This window comes from Bos taurus, chromosome 1 (assembly GCF_002263795.3).
Source record: "Bos taurus isolate L1 Dominette 01449 registration number 42190680 breed Hereford chromosome 1, ARS-UCD2.0, whole genome shotgun sequence".
NCBI classification, from domain to species: Eukaryota; Metazoa; Chordata; class Mammalia; order Artiodactyla; family Bovidae; genus Bos; species Bos taurus.
Window position 1 is genome coordinate 111,169,491 of NC_037328.1, and position 19,511 is coordinate 111,189,001.

At 38.3% G+C, this 19,511-nt stretch overlaps 1 protein-coding gene across 4 annotated transcripts in view; it reads right to left on the bottom strand.

The window, feature by feature from the left end:
- The window catches only part of KCNAB1 (potassium voltage-gated channel subfamily A regulatory beta subunit 1), a 450,359-nt gene that overhangs the window by 60,051 nt on the left and 370,797 nt on the right, over positions 1-19,511 (bottom strand). For all 4 annotated transcript variants that reach the window (XM_005201728.5, XM_059884882.1, XM_024989780.2 and 1 more), the window contains 2 exon segments: positions 18,612-18,655; positions 9,679-9,765 (listed from right to left, as the gene is read on the bottom strand). In XM_005201728.5, the coding sequence (XP_005201785.1) occupies positions 9,679-9,765; positions 18,612-18,655 (131 nt within the window).

The window sequence follows — 19,511 nt, forward strand, 5'->3', positions numbered from 1 at the left end:
TGGACTGGAATGGGTGAATTTAACTCAGATGACCATTATATCTACTACTGCAGGCAGGAATCGCTTCGAAAAAATGGAGTAGCCATCATGGTCAACGAAAGAGTCCAAAATGCAGTACTTGGATGCAATCTCAAAAACGACAGAATGATCTCTGTTCATTTCCAAGGCAAACCATTCAATATCACAGTAATCCAAGTCTATGCCCCAACCAGTAATGCTGAAGAAGCTGAAGTTGAACAGTTCTATGACGACCTACAAGACCTTTTAGAACTAACACCCAAAAAAGATGTCCTTTTCATTATAGGGGACTGGAATGCAAAAGTAGGAAGTCAAGAAACACCTGGAGTAACAGGCAAATTTGGCCTTGGAATACGGAATGAAGCAGGGCAAAGGCTAATAGAGTTTTGCCAAGAGAACGCACTGGTCATAGCAAACACCCTCTTCCAACAACACAAGAGAAGACTCTACACATGGACATCACCAGATGGTCAACACTGAAATTAGATTGATTATATTCTTTGCAGCCAAAGATGGAGAAGCTCTATACAGTCAGCAGAAACAAGACCAGGAGCTGACTATGGCTCCAATAATGAGCTCCTTATTGCCAAATTCAGACTTAAATTGAAGAAAGTAGGGAAAACCACTAGACCATTCAGGTATGACCTAAATCAAATCCCTTATGATTATACAGTGGAAGTGAGAAATAGATTTAAGGGCCTAGATCTGATAGAGTGCCTGATGAACTATGAAATGGGGTTCGTGACATTGTACAGGAGACAGGGATCAAGACCATCCCCATGGGAAAAGATACACCCTTAAATGATTACAAATTATTATTGGGAATATAGTTTCCTTTAAAGCCAGCTTGTCACGTCTTTTCTGCAGCCTTGGCAATCTTAACTTCTCAGTATCAGTATGTTCTAAAACTCCTGCTCTCTCTATGGGATCTATTTGGAAAATGAAAACTTGTTAACCAGGGCTCTGCTCTTGATAGATGGATACCACAGTGATCCATGGTCCAAACTCTGGAAATTTTTCCAGTTGCCCTAGAAATTTACTCTGCAAATCTGAGACAGCATGCCAACAACTAAGGGTGGGGAACTCTATCATGTCTGTAATGTGCCTTTTCTGTGTTACTTAAGATTATTCAGTTCTGCTCAAGAAAGTAAGAAATGTAGAGAAGATAAATGATACTGGGTAGAGAAACAAGGAGCTTGTGAGAAAGGCAGAATTAACATCATGTTTATAGTAAGACAAAGTGGATTAATAATCTCTGAGTCATGGGGGCCATGGACATAGGAGACAATGTGTGTACTGAGCATTGAGGAAAGGATTATATTCGCAATACATCCATTTGCCTATGGCATGAAACAGTCAAGATACACTAAATATACGTGAACCGTATGAGGACTTAAAAGTATTTTTTTGTATGATTTTTATTGTTAAATGTATTCTCAAATCAGTCACTCACTGGTGATCCCATTCTGGCCTCAAATATCCTCAAAAATGCGGAGTCCACAGCTGTACATCAAGCTAACTAGCGAGCTGCAGTTAATGGTCAGATAGGTTTGTGCTTGAGTCTTTCCAATACAGCAAGTGTGCTGTTGACCCAGGCACCTTCTGTCTGCCAGTGCAGATAGTCAAAAACTGTCAACTGAACAAATGAGTGGATCCTATTGTTGAGTTTTTTCTAGATACACTTTTGAAAATAAAACCACAGGCTCAAGATGACCTTTTGACTGAATAATTAACCCTGGAAAATCTATAATTGAATAATTTTAAAGGGCCTGGAGGATCTCAGAACAAAATTTCAAGGAGAAAAAATGAGCTAGAAGAAGATTCCATTGCTAACTGTGTACCTTGTTTCTACATGGCCTTACCACAGACCCTGGTTGATGTTGCATCGTGGCCATCTTCACTGGATTTTCATCACATTGTAATTTTAGGGTCTTAGTCGTCTCCTATGCTCACCTCTGAGAGAGATCCAGAGAAAGGGGAATTTTATATGTATGTGTGTTGTACGGGGCATTCTAGAAATGGGGCTTATGTTTCTTTCCCCTACTGTGAGTGAGGTGCTGTATGCACACTGTTAACTCCTTCAGAAATCACTGTATGTGTTACCTGCATTTTCAGATGAAGAGACTGAGCTTCAGTGAGGGTAGTAACTTGTCCTAGGTATACATAGGTAGCAAAGCCAGAATTTAATGCTGTGTCCATCTAATGTCCCCCAGATCATTTTACAGAAATATTGTCCTAAAGAGAAGGAAGCTTACAATGGTAGAAACATGAGATTTTTCTAAAATAACAACAACAAAAAAAACACAGGCAAACACCAGACACTGGAAGAACATTGCAACCATTTCCGAATGCTATTTCTTAGAATGACTGAAAATAATTTCTTTTTTAATGACATGACTTGGTATTCTGTAAAGGATAAAACATCAGATGAATATGTCTAAAGTAGCAGTAAAACTTTTGGTGAATTCACAGTTAAAATGGAAATAAAACTGATTTAGTAAACTTGGAACACTTTTTTTTTTTTTTTAAACCATGGGCTTGGTAGGGCTTGGCTCATCCTCTTGGATAGGAAAATCATTTTATCCAAATTAATTTCTTGAAAATTCAGCTGTCCCAGCCTTTCAAGCCAGGAGGTTATATGGATCTGATCAACACCAGAGGTCTCAGAGTATCCTGGCCAGGGTCATAAGTGAAATGGGTTAGATAATTTTAATATCTGATATAATAATCCTCAGGGGCAACTGAACTGCCCAAGATTCATCCCTCCATTCATTTCTGCTCATTTAGGCATCAAGCAGATTTCTGGAGAGAGATCTGGCATCTGGATGCTGCCGTTAAGGCAGATGAGGAGAAATGGACTGTAACAGTGTCCTGGGACTCTCTGCCAGCAATCTGTCCTTAATATCACCCTGAAATATGCTGAACCAGATCAAGTACCAGAATATTCACAGATGTTAGGAAGCCAAAATAGGCTTTCAGGGAGAAAAATGAAGATGTATCTGTTTAACTTTAGTTTCATTCAGCTTCATTCATTCACTAAAATGACTTGTTCACTCATCCATCTAATCATCCATCCATGCACCCATCCAGACAACAAATTTTTATTGAGCACTTATTATGTGTCTCGTGTTCTGCTAGACTTGAACTAAAGTTTAAAGACCTGTGTGGTGCAATAGTAGCCACTAGCTACATGTAGTTATTGAGTACTTGAAATGTGGCTGGCCCAAATTAAGATGTGCTATAAGCAGGCATGGAACAATGGACTGATTCCAAATCCAGAAAGGAGTATTTCAAGGTTGTATATTGTCACCCTGCTTATTTAACTCAAATGCAGAACACATCATGTGAAATGCTGGGCTGGATGAAGCACAAGCTGGATTCAAGTTTGCTGGGAGAAATATCAATAACCTCAGATATGCAGATGATACCACTCTAATGGAAGAAAGTGAAGATGAATTAAAGAGCCTCTTGATGAAGGTGAGAGAGTAGAAAAGTTGGCTTAAAACTCAACATTCAAAAAACGAAGATCATGGCATCTGGTCCCATTACTTCATGGCAAACAGATGGGGAAAAAATGGAAACAGTGACAGACTTTATTTTCTTGGGCTCCAAAATCAGTGCAGATGGTGACTGCAGCCATGAAATTAAAAGATGTTTGCTCCGTGAAAGAAAAGCTATGACCAACCTAGACGGCGTATTCAAAAGCAGAGACATTTCTTTGCTCACAAAGGTCTGTCTAATCAAAGCTATGGTTTTTCCAATAGTCATGTATGGATGTGAGAGTTGGACCATAAAGAAGGCTCAGCACTGAAGAATTGATGCTTTTGAACTGTGGTGTTGGAGAAGATTCTTGAGAGTCCCTTGGACAGCAAGGAAATCAAACCAGTTAATCCTAAAGGAAATCAACCCTAAACATTCACTGGAAGGACTGATGCTGAACCTCTAATACTTTGACCACCTGATGTGAAGAGCCGACTCATTGGAAAAGACCCTGATGCTAGGAAAGACTGAGGGCAGGAGGAAAAGGGGGTGACAGAGGATGAGATGGTTGGATGGAATCACTGACTCAGTGGACACGAGTTTGAGCAAACTCTGGGAGACAGTGGACGATAGGGAAGCCTGGCATGCTGCAGTCCATGGGGCTTTGAAGAGTCAGGCATGACTTAGTGACTGAACAACAAAATAAATATGAAGTACATAACAGATTTCAAAGACTTATTATGAAAAAAAAGTAAAATATCCCCTCAAAAATTTTATATTGATTATATGTTAAAAAAACTTTAATATATTGGCTTAAATTAAAATATATTTTATAATTAATCTCATGTTTCTTTTTATCTTTAAAATGTAAGTAATAGAAAATTGAAAGTACATATATGGCTTTCAAAATATGTCTATGGAACAGCACTCTTATAGAATATTTGCAGATTTCTTCCTGCTATTATGCTTTTGGGGGGACACATATAGGGTGTTTTTCAGGGAAGACAGTAAAATATAAAGGCAGAAGGTACTATCCATGGTGGTTAGATAATACTTATAGGTCTGTATGTGTGTGCTCAGTTGCTCAGTCGTGTCTGACTCTTCGAGACCCCATAGACTGTAGCCCACCAGACTCCTCTGTCTATGTAATTTTCCAGGCAAGAATCCTAGAGTGGGTTGCCATCTCCTACCTCAGGGGATCTTCCCAACCCAGGGATCAAACCTGCGTCTCTTGAGTCTCCTTCATTGGCAGGCGAAATCTTTACCACTGTGCCACTTGAGAAGCCCCATTTCTAGGCTTGGTGAGGGGAGCCATTAAATTTTTGTTCTGAAAACTTTACTTTGGATGCTAAAAATCCAGGTCCAATGCTCTGGAACTGAAAAAGTATAGACAATTTGGGATGCTGAAATGTTTGCAGCTCTGGTATTTCCTGTGCTGTCATTGGATGGATGTCCTAGTTCCCTGAATAGCAGTAGATTCCTGCTGGCACATGGGGACGGTAAAAAAGATGGTATTGAAAGAAGCAAATTCTTATGGGATAGGTTGTTTGACATGATGATGTTATGGGAATTAAGCAATGCTAACTTTGATCTTGTCCTTCTTTTTTGAAATAAGACATCTGGGTTGTTTTATGTCTGCATTGACCTACTAGCAGGAAAACAAATAAATAATTTGAACTGTAATTAGGTTGGGAATAACATCTAATGACTTAGTGAGTTTGTAAGATTAACTAGTTTTGGCAAAAAATTCTAAATAAATAAAAGTTAGAGGGCTCAATTCCAAGCATTTTTAAAAATAAAAATTTAATTAAAATGTAATTTAATTTAAAACATCATAATATTCTCAGACCAATGAATTTAGTGGCTTTTCTTCTTTCAAAAAGCTATGTAAACTAAAATGGGTCCCTTCTTTTTTCTATTATTCACAAGTGGTACATGGTTTATAAGTTCCTTTCATGACCACAATCATGCTCAGTCACCTCATCCCTAGAGCAATAGGAAGAGTATGGATGAGTAGTCTGGCTGTTAGGAATGACTGAAAACCACACCGAAAAACTCCTCGTGCAGGTCCTCAGGCACACAAGTGCTCTGTGTCCATCCATGTCCAACATGATTCATGATGGAATTAACTTTCTCTTGCCTAATGAGCTTAAGAGAAGATTTTGAAATATACTTGGGGGATTTACAGAAGTGAGAGACTTAAAAATATGAATATCATGACACTCAATGACCTGTCAGTGACTACTGGGAAGAACACAGCAGCATAAGAAAGAAGAAATGGGACATGGGAGTGATTTTTTCTGGTATTGGAAAATATGCTATCAACACCAGATATTATAAGAGACAGATGGCATGGCAGATGCTCTGGAAAAACAATGATTTACTACTAGGTGAACCAGAAAAAAATAAACAAGAAGGACAGAGGGAAAAGTACATAAGTTCCCCTCTGTTGTCAAGAACATCTTCCCATAGCTGTAAAATGTTTAATTGCATTCCACAGGGTTGCACATTACAAAGGCAATCTCACCCCCTGTCTCCTCTGATTGCACTTTTGGAGTTTATGGCCATTCTTTTGAGAGGACTCATTTTTGTCTACTGGATTTCTAAGGAAGAAAGGGAGGCAACATCTAATTTGATCCATAATGCTAAAATATTATGAGAATGCTACTGCTAATTTTTCTCTGGCTCAGTTGCTTCCATCTGATACGCAGAACCTAGATGAAACTCACAAAAGTTTATTCTAGAAATGTTCCCACTTAATATCCTTTCATAGTTGCACACCAGGTGAATGGGGTTGGCCCTTTAATAAATTTAAATCCAAGTTGTTTAAAATGAGTCTTAGAAAGCTGGTATGGGTTCTCTTGTTGGTTCCCCAGAATTTAATATAGGTTCCTTGGCAAAATTATAAGTTAGGGTGTGTTATGGGTCTATGAAATTGACAAGGAATGGTTGAAACCAATAAAGATTATCTACAAATGCTAAGGGTTTACTGTGAAGCACACATATAGAGAATAGTGCCAACATATATAGATTTAATATACAAAAATTCAGCAATATGCACTTGGAAACCATTGTTCTGTCACTTATATTAGACAGAAATGGATGCAACTGAGCCTAAAATTGCCAATGTGAGTTGCTAAAATAAGAAAAGTATGTGAATAATATTAAAGCCATTGCCAAAAGGAAAAAAAAAAAGGGAAAGTATCTAGTGATGATTTTGTCACTATATTTGGAGATGAAATTGAATAACTAAAGGCTATCGAGTAACACTGACTAACAAATAACTGCTATAGCTACCATAGGGTTTTCAAGGGTAATTTTGATTATATGTAACATTTACTTTTCTGTATTGTTTTCAGAAACCGTAATAGGCTTCCTAAGGTAGACCGCATTGTACACATACAATTTTCACTAATACACATATACATATGATTTACAAAATCATTGCAAAAATGAAACTTAATAACAACATGGAGTTCAGACATAGCTTAGACATCCTTTTTTTTTTTTTTTTTTCCATTTTAGAGGAGAAAATGCACCCAAGATCACCTGGCAATCCCTGTCTCTTCTATTCCTTATTTTCTTCTTTTTATTCTATTTCTTCTCTCAGTTGCCCAGATCAGTCCTTTCCTCTGTTACAGTTAAGTAGGAAAGGCTAAATGTGGAGAATGAGTTTCTAGAGACTAATATCAAACTAGCCCTTCCATCTGGCTCACCTTGGAACAAATGAGTATACTGTTTAAGGATACACACTTTCTACAAAGCTAGGGAGACATCACAGGGAAGCTATTTCAATCTGGAACGAGTCCTACATGGAGACTTGCCCACAGCGTGTCCCTGCTAAGTCCTCCCAGAGGAATAAGCCCTGGGTCTGATGCACCAGCCAGGAGTGGATCTCCCTTTGGTGGGGGTGGGGAGAGCAGGCTATATTCCAGCATAAAGTGGCTGGTTGCCACAGAGCTATGAAATGCCATGTTCCTTGACCCTATCAACAGGCACAAAACTCTATTTGACACCCTGTGTTAGACTTCCAAACTTGGACAATAACTCATGATAAAACAGCTTCCTATTCTGCTTTGTGGAATTTTCTGTAAGAAACTCAGAGAAAATATAAATATTTCCTGATTCCAGCAGAGGCTGGATAATGCTGCAGTTATACATTCTATCAGGTAGCAATCTGTTTTTTTTTTTTTTAATGTTTTGAAGCTCCCTTCCAATAATGTCAACACATAATCTGTGTTTATACAAGAGACACCATTATCTTATTAGTATCACATAGTTTGTCTCCTAATTGAGAATATCCTCCTTCTGTAGGTATATAATGCAGATTATAATGTTTTCTGTTTTAGAGACTTATACTTTATATCCCTCAGATTAAAGATTTATACTTTATATCCCTCAGATTAAAGATAATGGTAGAATGGGCAGAATGAGCCAAAAAAAAAAAAAATGCTAAAAAAATCCCAGATGTTCCTCTGTCCTGTACATAGCATAATTGCAAAGGACATTTTTCCTAAGAAGAAAATAGTTCACTAGGCACTTAAAATGGGAAGTAATTTCAGTCTTTAAGAGCTGCCACTAAATGGCATCTTACTTGACAATTGTGCTCGCACGATAGCATCAGTGCTGTGTTTTAATGTAGCATTAAGAATACTGTGGCATCATACTATCCTTGCAATACCTACTTCTTACATAAATAAAATGCTTATGATTCACTTTATCAAACACCTATTCTTGGCTTTGACAAAAATATGCATTTTATGTCATTTCCATGGATAATTTCTTATTATGAATTTCCAACACTGATCTTGCTTTATATAAAACTTCTAATTTACTCAAATCACAAAAGCAGAAAACTCTAGCAAAAAATAAGATATATAAATATATATTTTAACCATTTACCTGTGGTCGAGAAAGAGATAAATGATAAGGAAAAAAAGTTTCCATAACTTTTTTTTTTCAGAAATTCAACCTATAGAAACATTTATATATACTTCAATCATTTACAGCTTCCATAACTTCTATAATCCTCTAGCAAGAACAAACTTTTACAGAACCTGACTTATTACAAGATCCAGAACTACTTTTTGAATCATCAAAATTAAATTTACCTTTAATGTAATTTTACGTTATGTTCTAATTCATTAAAAATGTATAAATCCGTGTCATATAGTAAGCCTTGAATAATCAAAGTATTATTTTTTCCCTTCTTTTCCCCAAATATCTTCATTCTCATTTACCTCAGGTATGTGAAAATTCATGTGAGCATAAATCTCAATTAACTAGAACCTTCTTTTAAATTTTTCCTTCCAAACTATCTTCTTTTCTCAATTGGTCCCATAAATAAACACAAATTGAAGAAAACCTGGTTTTAGGAACATACTGAAAGCTTTCACAGGGAGATGCTTAAATTGTCTTCAAACAGTCGTAACAGAAAGGGGATAAAATACTGCAGCTCCTTGAGACTCAAAAACCAGATTGCAACGAAGAGTCTCATTTTGAAATAGTCACTCCTATAAAGTCTCTGCTCACAGTAGCACTTAGCACTTATCATCACAGATTGGAAACTAATCAGACCTAGAGTCATTATAAAATAAGAAGAGCCTCAGAGAACTCCAAAATAATGATGGCTGGGTTATAAATTCCCCTTCCAATTATGTTTATTGTTTTAGTTGATGGAAGCACACAAGTGAAACAAACCTGGAGAAAATGAGCACCATAATGGCAGGAGCCACACTCCAGGGAGGGCTTCCCTGGTGGCTCAGATGGTAAAGAGTCTGCCTGCAATGCAGGAGACCTGGGTTCTATCCCTGGGTTAGAAAGATCCCCTGGATAAGGGAATGGCAACCACTCTAGTATTCTTGCCTAGAGAATTTAATGGAGAGAAGAGCCTGGTGAGCTACAGTCCGTGGGGGTCACAAACAGTCAGACATAACTCAGCTACTAACACACACACACACACTCCCAGTGCCTGCAGATGCTTAAAAATTAATCAAGACACAGGATACAGAGCACTAACTTTGCGGGTAAATATGAAACTGAAAGATTGACTGGAAAGGTTATTATTTTTCACATTCGATCAAATAAGTCTGAATATATTTCATTTCCTACCGTGAGTGGAATAAGTCATCAAGCTAGAATCAATAGCTCTAGGGTCTTTTATTAAATTTCTTCACTCACCTTCCATGGGGGTGTTACTGTCCGGTCGATTTGCAAAAACTACATCCACATACTCGAGCTGCAGCCTCTGGAGAGAGCCCTTAAGTCCTGGGAACAGAAGCAGGAAAAATCTCAGAAAGTCTAAACATGAGCACTATTACAAATTGCTGAAGTTTGCTTTCCTTCAAGAATTTACTTTAAAAAAAGCATTGGATTAGTTTCAAAAAGTCATTGAATACAGTGATGTGTTCATTGGCCCCTAGAACCCTTTAAAAATATATCAAGGATTGACATTGTCCCCAGCAAAGAAAAGCCTTAGAACTTTCTCAGCAGTTCTAGTGCTCACTGGAAATCCACACTTGGTAATGACCTTTCACAGTGGCTCCTGTGTGGCTGAACCTAGAAGCAAAGTTGAGGACAAAAAGCAGCCTAAAAGTTTAACTTCTTTCTTTTTGAAAAATGCAAGTTAATGTCACATTTTGAATTACTTAATGGGCTTATAGTGTGATGGAGATATATTTATTGCACATCCAAAATATAAAAATTGTGTAAATCACAAATAAATGATTGACAATCTCATCTTAATGTACACATGGGTTTTAACAGGAATAAAAGGGTTGGCAAATGAAGGTTTCACTCAACATTTTACTAATTGAAACAAAGTTTGGAGAACCTTAAATATAGCTGAGTCCTACCATTTCTATTTTGAGAAGGAACAAAACCACTGGAAGCTCTAAAGATTTAAGGGATAATATAAAGGAGAGAGATAGAATTTTAAAACAAGTCAAACCAATAATCTATGTCTTAACTCTAACCACTGAGTCACATTACTATGATTACTTAGAAAAAAAATTTAATTTCAGTAAAATTAATACTTCCCTGAAATAGGATGTATTGTATACAATATTATGCAACCAAAAGGATGACAGTGTTCAAGAATTACTTTATCTCATTTCTAAGAGGCACAGCACTTCCTTATCAGCCTATTTAATTCCACAGGAAGACTGGAGGTTTTTCTCTTTTTATTATAGGCATAAAATTAATTGCATGTTAAATGAGGCTCTTATAAATTTAAATCTGGCTCATTTAAATTTGATTTTTCAAACTGGTTTATTGGCCAGCCACAATTACTTTTCTGACAGGAAAATGGAGTGCTTGAATCCAGTTCCGGAAATATTTTTTCATTCATTGAGAAAGGATTGATTGTCTGTGATGGTAGCTTGTTAAGAGAAGCACTGATGAAGAGATAGGGAAAGACAGGTATTGTAAGGTAAGGTCTAATGCCTATCCTTAAAAACTATGGTGACCTTCATGCTCGGGGTATTACCAGCTATCTCAATGGGCATCTATAATTAAATTTACCTTAAAAAGCATTATGATATGAACCCCCTCTGGAACCAGTTGTATGTATGGAGGAAGTAAGGAGAGGAAAAGATAACCAAGCAAACAACCCACCACGTTCCTCTGTCCATGAGATTCTCCAAGCAAAAATACTGGAGTGGGTTGCCACGCCCTCCTCCAGGGGATCTTCCAACCCAGGGATCGAACCCAGGTCTCTTACGTCTCCTGCATTGGCAGGCAGGTTCTTTAGCACTAGTGCCACCCGGGAAGCCCAAATAACAGGGTATCCCAAGGTCTGAAAGCTTGGAAATCTGTACTCGAGCATGTGATCCCACTTGCTATCCCACAGAGTTATTTGACTTTTTTGTGTGTGACTCGGTTCTCTAATCTGTAGTGGAGACAACAATACTTATGACTTTCAGAATCACCGCTCCAGAGAGCAAATAAAATCAGTTGGCAAGCACTTGGTAGACGTAACAGTCTATAGAAGTGAGGTAATTATAACAGTGGTGCTCACATCTGGAAAGGTTCAGGATAAACAGTGCCAAAGACTAAACGCCAATTTTCACTGGACCTCCTTGTTTGAAAAGGAAGTCATTAGTGACAGTTCTGGCCCATGCCTGGCACTGGAAACAAAGTTCTCCTTTCTGATGATGGTCTTCTACCCCTGTGTCTCTTCTTAATAGCTTGGTCAGGGCTAAGAGTAACTAGGAGAAAAAGCTATGACTGACTTGACCCTGTTGAAATGAGGTGTGATCAGTGATGATGTAAGTTTTTTTCTTCAGTGACCTAAACATGTACTGAGTCTCAATTTGATTCTGAAACTGTGACAGGTTTTGGGTGTTTAAAGATGCATGGATGTAGTATTTATACTTATGGAGCAAATGGTACATATTGAAAGCATTTGTTGGTATAGGTTCATTGTTCAAGGTAATAGTGTGTATCCATAAATAATGACACGGAACTTGATATAATGACAATATTCTCTGTATTCAGTCATTCCTCATTTCTCAGTTCTTTCTCTGGAAAGCCCTTTTTTCTTATTTTTTAATATTTAGGCCAAGAGTCAAGAGTATTCATATAAGAATATAAGAAATGACGGGTTGCATCCTATCAGTGATCCACCAAGTCCGTACTCTGACCTTGAATTGAAGTAAAAAGAGGTTGTGTTCCTAAGAGGCACTGTCCACTCACTTTGAAAATCTTAATCACATGAAGCCTTGTAATCCATGGTACGAATTTCGGATTTTACTCCACGTGAGATAGCAGAGTCTGACACGACTGAGCAACTTCACTTTCACTTTTCACTTTCATGCATTGGAGAAAGAAATGGCAACCCATTCCAGTGTTCTTGCCTGGAGAATCCCAGGGATGGGGGAGCCTGGTGGGCGTCGGTGGGGTCGCACAGAGTCGGACATGACTGAAGCAACTTAGCAGCAGCAGAGATAGCAGAATGTTGGTGAGGGGGTAAGGCAATGAGAGTTAAGCCTGGAAAATGATGTAAGCAGATTTGTGTTCTGAACTGATACCCAGCTGCTGATAGTGACCTGTGAGGAGCCAGAGAGAAAGCAGGGAAGGAGACCAGAAGGAGGTCACTGCAGCAGAGCATGCGTGGACCAAGTCGGTGAGAAGTATTCATGTTCAGGAAAAGTTGTATAGGTAGAAATAAGAGGACTCTAGGTGTGCTGAATATGGAGTGTGGAGCTGGAGGTATCAAGGACTCTTAGATTTTTGGCCTGAGAATGATGGGATTGTTAGTAAATGAAGTCACGGGAGAAATAGATCGGTGGCGAGAGCCATGCTGGGTCTGAGCAGCGCACCAGGCAACCCCACGGCGCTCTTGGCCGGTGGAGGGGCCAGTCTAGCCTTCAGAGGAGAGGTGTGCGTGCAGGTGAGACACAGAGCTCGGGACCGGCTCTGGCTGGGTCTGAATGACCCTGCCAATGTCTTTTAGCCCCTCTGGGCTTTAGTATTCTCATCTTTCCAAACACAAAATGGAGCTAGATGATCTTTCTGTTTCGATCCTTCATGTGACTGCAAAACAAATCAGATAGTCCTGCCTTTTTCTATTTGGATGCTTTAATCTTGTAGCTAAATTGTAGCAACATGAAGGCTTGCTAACAAGTGTCTTCTTGAGAGCCATTTAGAGTTTATCTCCAATAAACACATAGTCATGTTCTATTTCCATTGAGCAAAAATTTGTTGAGCTCTGACTTGGGGCCAAGTATTGTTTTAAGTAGGTGTGTGAAAATGCATTAACCTTGGCTCCAGAGGGGCATCCAAACAGCTAATCATAACCTAAGGACATACGTGCGCTCATGCACTGAATGTACTTGATGAAGTGCAATTTTGTTTTCGTTTTTAAATTTTTATTTGTTTATTTCCTTTTGGCCATTCTGGGTCTTCATTGCTTCAGCCTTTCTCTGGTTGTGGCAAGCAGGTGCTGCTCTCTAGTTGCAGTGGACAGGCTTCTCTCTGCAGTGGTTTCGCTTGTTGCTGAGGACGGGCTTCGGAGCATGGGCTGAGTAATTGTGGTGCCTGGCCCAGTTGCCCCATGGCATGTGGAATCTTCCCAGACCAGGGATCAAACCCATGTTCCCCAAATTGGCAGGTGGATCCTTAGCCACTAGACGAGCAGGGAAGTCTGGGAAGGCACTTTGGACATTAGCCTGTCTCTTGGCACTAACACAGTATCTGTGGGAGTGAAAATGGAGGAGCAGGAAAAACATTTCCTGCTCTCAGGGAAATGTCTAGAAGTTAACTGGAAATTCCTTAAAAATCCACAGGAGGATAAATTATGTTATGTAAAGAAAATAGCTTTCAAGTGACTACAGTAAAAAGAAATCGAAGTTAATCTCCCTTTTAGGTTCTGAAGTTTAATAGGAACTGCATTGTTCATAAGGTGAAACAATTCAATTAAACCTATCTCACAGGCATCTATAGAAATATGCTCATTTCAGACATTAAGCAGGTTGGCAGGGTTAGAAGTGGGTCATGTGTTCACTGTGGCAAGTTTAACTTTGTAGAAATAAGGCCGTGAGTGGTTTGGAAATTCTGCAAGGCTTCTATTCAAATATGCTGTGTCATCATCTTCTACGCCTATGGCATATTTGTTTTCCTGTCAGGCTTGAAAAAAGATGTTGCCTTAAATAATGTACACTGCTTCTCCATTTAATTTTCCAGCTTCTTCTCATCAGACCTTCAGTCATGATTTGAGACATGCTTCTTAAAGAAGACTGTCCTGTACTAGAATAAGTGGCTACACCTCCCATTATGAAACATGATTATTTGGGGTGGATGATTTCAATTTACCATGAACACGGTACATCAGAAAGGAATCCTGTAGTGAATCCATTTGTTAGGAAATTTATTCTTTAATTGAAAATTATCAATCGTCTCTTTCTTAAAAAGTTCAGATTGTAGGGTTTGACATTTGCCCTTCATTAAAAAGTCTTAAGCGGAGCTTTTTAAAATATTTTTCCCCTCCTACTCCTAAAATTGTGACAATGGGTTTGTGTTTTGAATCACATAACAAAACTCTTGCTTACCTTAAAGGCAAATACAGACAGACACAGCTTTTGCTTATAAAAGCAAATAAACACTTTACTTATGATTACAATTTGACTTACCAAACTATTTCCATTTTTTCATGTTAGATACTAAAGAGCTTTTATCTGCTAAATTTTAACACTGGCACAAATTTGAGTTTAATGAATGTTTGTGGAATGGCTAAATTGATAAATAGACTTTCAGAGCCTGAGTGGATCTTATGATTCCAAATGAATATAGTATAGAATATTCAAATGAATATAGAAGTATAGAATATATTCACTCCTTCCTTGTGAATCTAAGGATAATGTTGTTTCTAACTGTATCTAAGTCAAGGACTTAGGGCTTGTTGAAAAGGTCTTTCATAGATTTTTTAAAAAACTGCATTATACCCAAATTAAGCTAATTTTATACTCTAAAAAATAACTTAGGTAGCCAAGGTCATCCAGCACACACGTGGCCTGAGCTCTACAAGAATTGGACTTCTGTCTCATTCTTCAAAAGTACTTCTCAAATGTAATATGCATATGAAACTCCAATCTTGAATAAGGTCACCTTCATCACAGGACACGTCTCAGTGAACCCCGAGGATAACGATTTGTAAACCTCTTCAAAATTTATTTTGGGTCTAGAAATCTCATGTCTCTTCTTTTTTTTCCTGTAAAATTCACTCAATTCTCTAATTTCAGTCTGCCTAGAAATATCCTTTGAGCTGACTCTCCTGCACTCAAGAGTATTTTCGTCTTTGGCTGACACTGTAAACTGCAAAATAAAACCAACAGTAAGAACATTATAATGCTGCTACTGCTAAGTCGCTTCATTTGTGTCCGACTCTGTGTGACCCCATAGACAGCAGCCCACCAGGCTCCCCCGTCCCTGGGATTCTCCAGGCAAGAACACTGGAGTGGGTTGCCATTTCCTTTTCCAATGCATGAAAGTGAAGTCTATTCATCATCAACCCTATTGGACTCTCTGAGCTCAGTCTCCATTGTCTCATTTGTCATTGTGCAGTCACTCAGTCATGCCCAACTCTTTGTGATCCCATGAACTGCAGCACACCAGGCTTCCCTGTCCTTCACTATCTCTCAGAGTTTGCTTACGCATGGCCATTGAGTCAGTGATACCAACCAACCATCTCATCCTCTGTCGCCCCCTTCTCCTCCTGCCCTCAGCCTTTCCCAGCATCAGGGTCTTTTCCAATGAGTCAGCTCTTCACATCAAGTGGCCAAAGTACTGGGGCTTCAGCTTCAGCATCAGTTCTTCCAATAGATATTCAGGGTTGATTTCCCTATTCTAACAGGGACCAGAAAGCCAGCCTGATGGATGATACATAACCAATGCTCTTAATCATGAAATCACCCCTCCAGCTTCTAGTTAGAATAGTACCAACAGGATTTACCTATCTCAGAATTAGATAAAAGAGGACTGTATTTCTCTATACAGGGTGAGCTTATACCTTAGGGTGAGCTCAGAAATCTTCCTTAATGGTTCTCCTTCATCCCTGCATGAATGGACCAGAAGTGAAGAACTATATAACCTTCCTCTCCCTTCTCTGTGAAGGATGGACCTTGGTCCTCATCTATACTCCTGAGCAAATAGAACCTTTCATTTTCTTCTCATAAATTTCTTCATCAACTTTCTCTTCCCTCATTTGAACATTATAATAATTAATCCCAATTCTTCTTCAATCTGAAAATTTGAAATTTTTTATTTTTTGAATCTGGGTCAGCTTGAATTTCAGTTGAACTGGTTTATCCATCTTGAGAGATTAGTTCCTTAAGAGAATTCCCAATGTATTTAAAGGGGGAGAAATTTTAAGGTATTTCTATTAAATTGTATGAGGCTTGAAGAAACGTGACTTAAAAAAGAGAGAAAAAGAGTTCTGAAATTATTCATACACACTGGTACATATTAAAGCAACGGAGACTGAGTGAGAAGACAGTAGCACAACTTCTCTATTCTTTTTGTCATTAATTTTCTATTTCTTTGTTGATTGCTATTGTAAACCACTTTCTGAATCTCTTCTGGAATCAATTAGATCAGAAAGAAAAGAAAAACAAGAACTTTCTAGGCAGCACACTGCCACCATATCTGTTCAGCTTGGTACACTTGGATTTTTTCTTGTTGACAATCTTTGTGGTAGATGACATACATCATTGGGGCAAATACTAGAGCAGGAATGGGAACAGTTGGGGAGGAAGGCTGGGTTTGACTGTACAATGTCAAACTGGACATGTGACCTGAGAAGGGATTTTGTTTGGGTGAGGAATTTGGAAGCTTTCTCAAGAGCTAGAAAGTGGTCATTCATTGTGGCAGTTTCAGAATGTTACTTACTTAGTGTCCTTATCCATAGAAGGAACACTAGTAGGTTCATTATTAAGAATGATGATGGTGATGATGATGACAAAAATAACATTACTAAGTGCATATTATACGACAGACACTGTGCTCTATGTGAATAATCTAAGTTCAATCCCTAAATAGTAACCTTGTGAAGCAGGATATTTATAGCCCATTTTATAGTCCAAGAGATGAGCCTAAGTGAGATTAAGTAACTTGTACAAAGTACCCCAGCTCATAAGTGACAAGAGTTGGAACTTGAACCAATGTTCATCTGATTTCAAAACCCAGATGCCTACAAATATACTAAAACCAGTTAGTGATCAGTACATATATTTTTGTGCTTATAAGTAAGTGTGTACAGGTAGACAGAGAAGTCAGTATAACTACAGGGAAAAGTAAGGAAGGATATGCACTGGATTGTCAAACTATGGAGTGGGATGAGGTGAGCAAAGGGAGGAATTTATTTATTTTTATTTTTAAAGTAGTGGGATTAGAGTACATCTTACGTTTTTTGGGGTGATTTTAGTATTTCATAAGTGAGATTAGTTTTAAAAAGGAGAAAAATCATTTGTCTCAATGATTAATTATGAATATAAAGGTATAAAAATCTTGAATTTTTATGAAATAGTTCATGAACTTGTGTAAAGATATTAGAAACATATGGCAGCCCCTTTAAACATTTTTTTCATTTATACTGATACATACCACAACTTGATGAACTTTATGCTAAGTGAAAGAGGCCAGTCACAAAATATTATATGACCTCATTTATATGAAATGTCCAGAACTCATAAATTCATGGAGACAAGAGTAGTTTGGTGGCTGCCTGGCCTGTGGGAGAGCGTAAGGAGGGGATAAGAGTGACTGTAAGTAGGTATCAGGTTTCTTTGGGGGGATATGAAGGTGTTTTAAAATGAAAGTGTCAGGGGAGTGTAATCTCCTCGGTTTTGTCTCCTCTCAACAAAAATTTGAAGCAACGGACATTAAAGTCCTTGGTGCATCACAGCTCTCGGACAGTGTTATAGCTCCCTCAGTTTTATTTAGAAAATAAAGGAAAATACATCCTCGAGGTGTGGGGGCGTGCCAACCCAAAAGATGCGAAGAGAGAGAAAGAGAACGTGCACGAGCGCGGGAGAGAGAGAGACCCCCGGTCCTTTGGCTCCTCTTTTTATATGTTTCTTCCTCCCCCCTGGGCCTTCCCTGTGTAAATACCTGAGGGGTGTTTGTCCCACCTGAGGTCCTCACTCTGGTCCTCGACCTTCCTTTGTTCTATTTTCGCAGGCTTTTCCCTTGCTTGTCTTTTAGCCACCGCCATTCTGGACTCCTGTTTCCTATTCTACCTACCTACCAGAAGCATGGTGATGACTGCATGCTCTGTAAATATTCTCAGAGCCAATGAGTTGTACATTTGAAATGGGTAAACTTTTATGATATATAAATTATAGCTCAATAAAGCACAGTAAGAAACCTCATGGAAGTGCTTTATTAATGTTAGTATAGTTGTAAAGAAGAATGCCAGAACATCCAGTCATTCGCTTTTGCGTTTTCATTCTCCCCTGTATATTATTACTTCACCTCTCAGGAAGAAACATATGGTTGATTGTTGTTCTTCTCATAGAGAAACTTTTTCCCCTTCCAATGTGCTTTGAACTTATTTGGTTGATACCTTTCTTGAATTGGCAACCCACGAATGAAAATAAAATGGAAGCAGCAGTACTCACCTTCAATAATATGTTTTCTTGACAACCCTCTTTCTGTTTCAGCTCTGAGAAGAAAAAGAAGCAAATGACTTTGAGTGGGGTGTGCTTTTTTAAAAACTGCTCTTTCAAAAGGGCAGAAGAATAATCATTCTTGACTGAATTGTTAATGCTATTCCCTTTTCTTGGCAAGTCTGTACCACGGCAGGTTGGAGAGAGAAGACTGGTGGGCAGTATATCAAGAGGCTTTGGAGACCTCCAGAGATGAATTAACCATCACTGTCATCATACCATGTAAATAACAAGTCAGCCATGTATGCCTGTCCATATATAATTTGATAACTTGACAAATGGCTCAGCCTTCCCACTGTGTTCTTAACCAGTCCTAAACCAAACAAAAACAAAAAATACGACATCAATTTGTGAGCTTACTATAAGACTGTTAGGCTACTGATAATACTGACTTTTCTGAAAAGGGAAGTAAATTTGAAAGTGCCCTTTGCCTTTCAGAAGAAAACGAACAGCTGTTTTCTTTTAAAATGTGATGTACCGAGTCTTATTTAAATTAGTTTCCTAACAAGAAAAAAAACCTTTAAGACTTTTTCCTGCCAAGACCATTTTCAAACTCTAGACAATTAGAAAGAAATGTGATCCTTGAGTTTTAAAGTATTGATGAATTATTTCTTTAACATCAATACCTTTGGCAACCCCTTTTTAAAACACAGTAGTCTATCATTCACTTTTGGTGATTTTATATCTTTTAAGTATATTAGATAATATTGCAAGTAGTACTCCACTACATACTGGTTCTTGCAGATTGTCATATTTCCTGTTTATTTCTAAATTATAGGCAAGGTTTTCAGTTCCACGGCAAAAGCACCAAGCAATGGCCCCATGAATCAGAGTACACACAATGCAAACCTA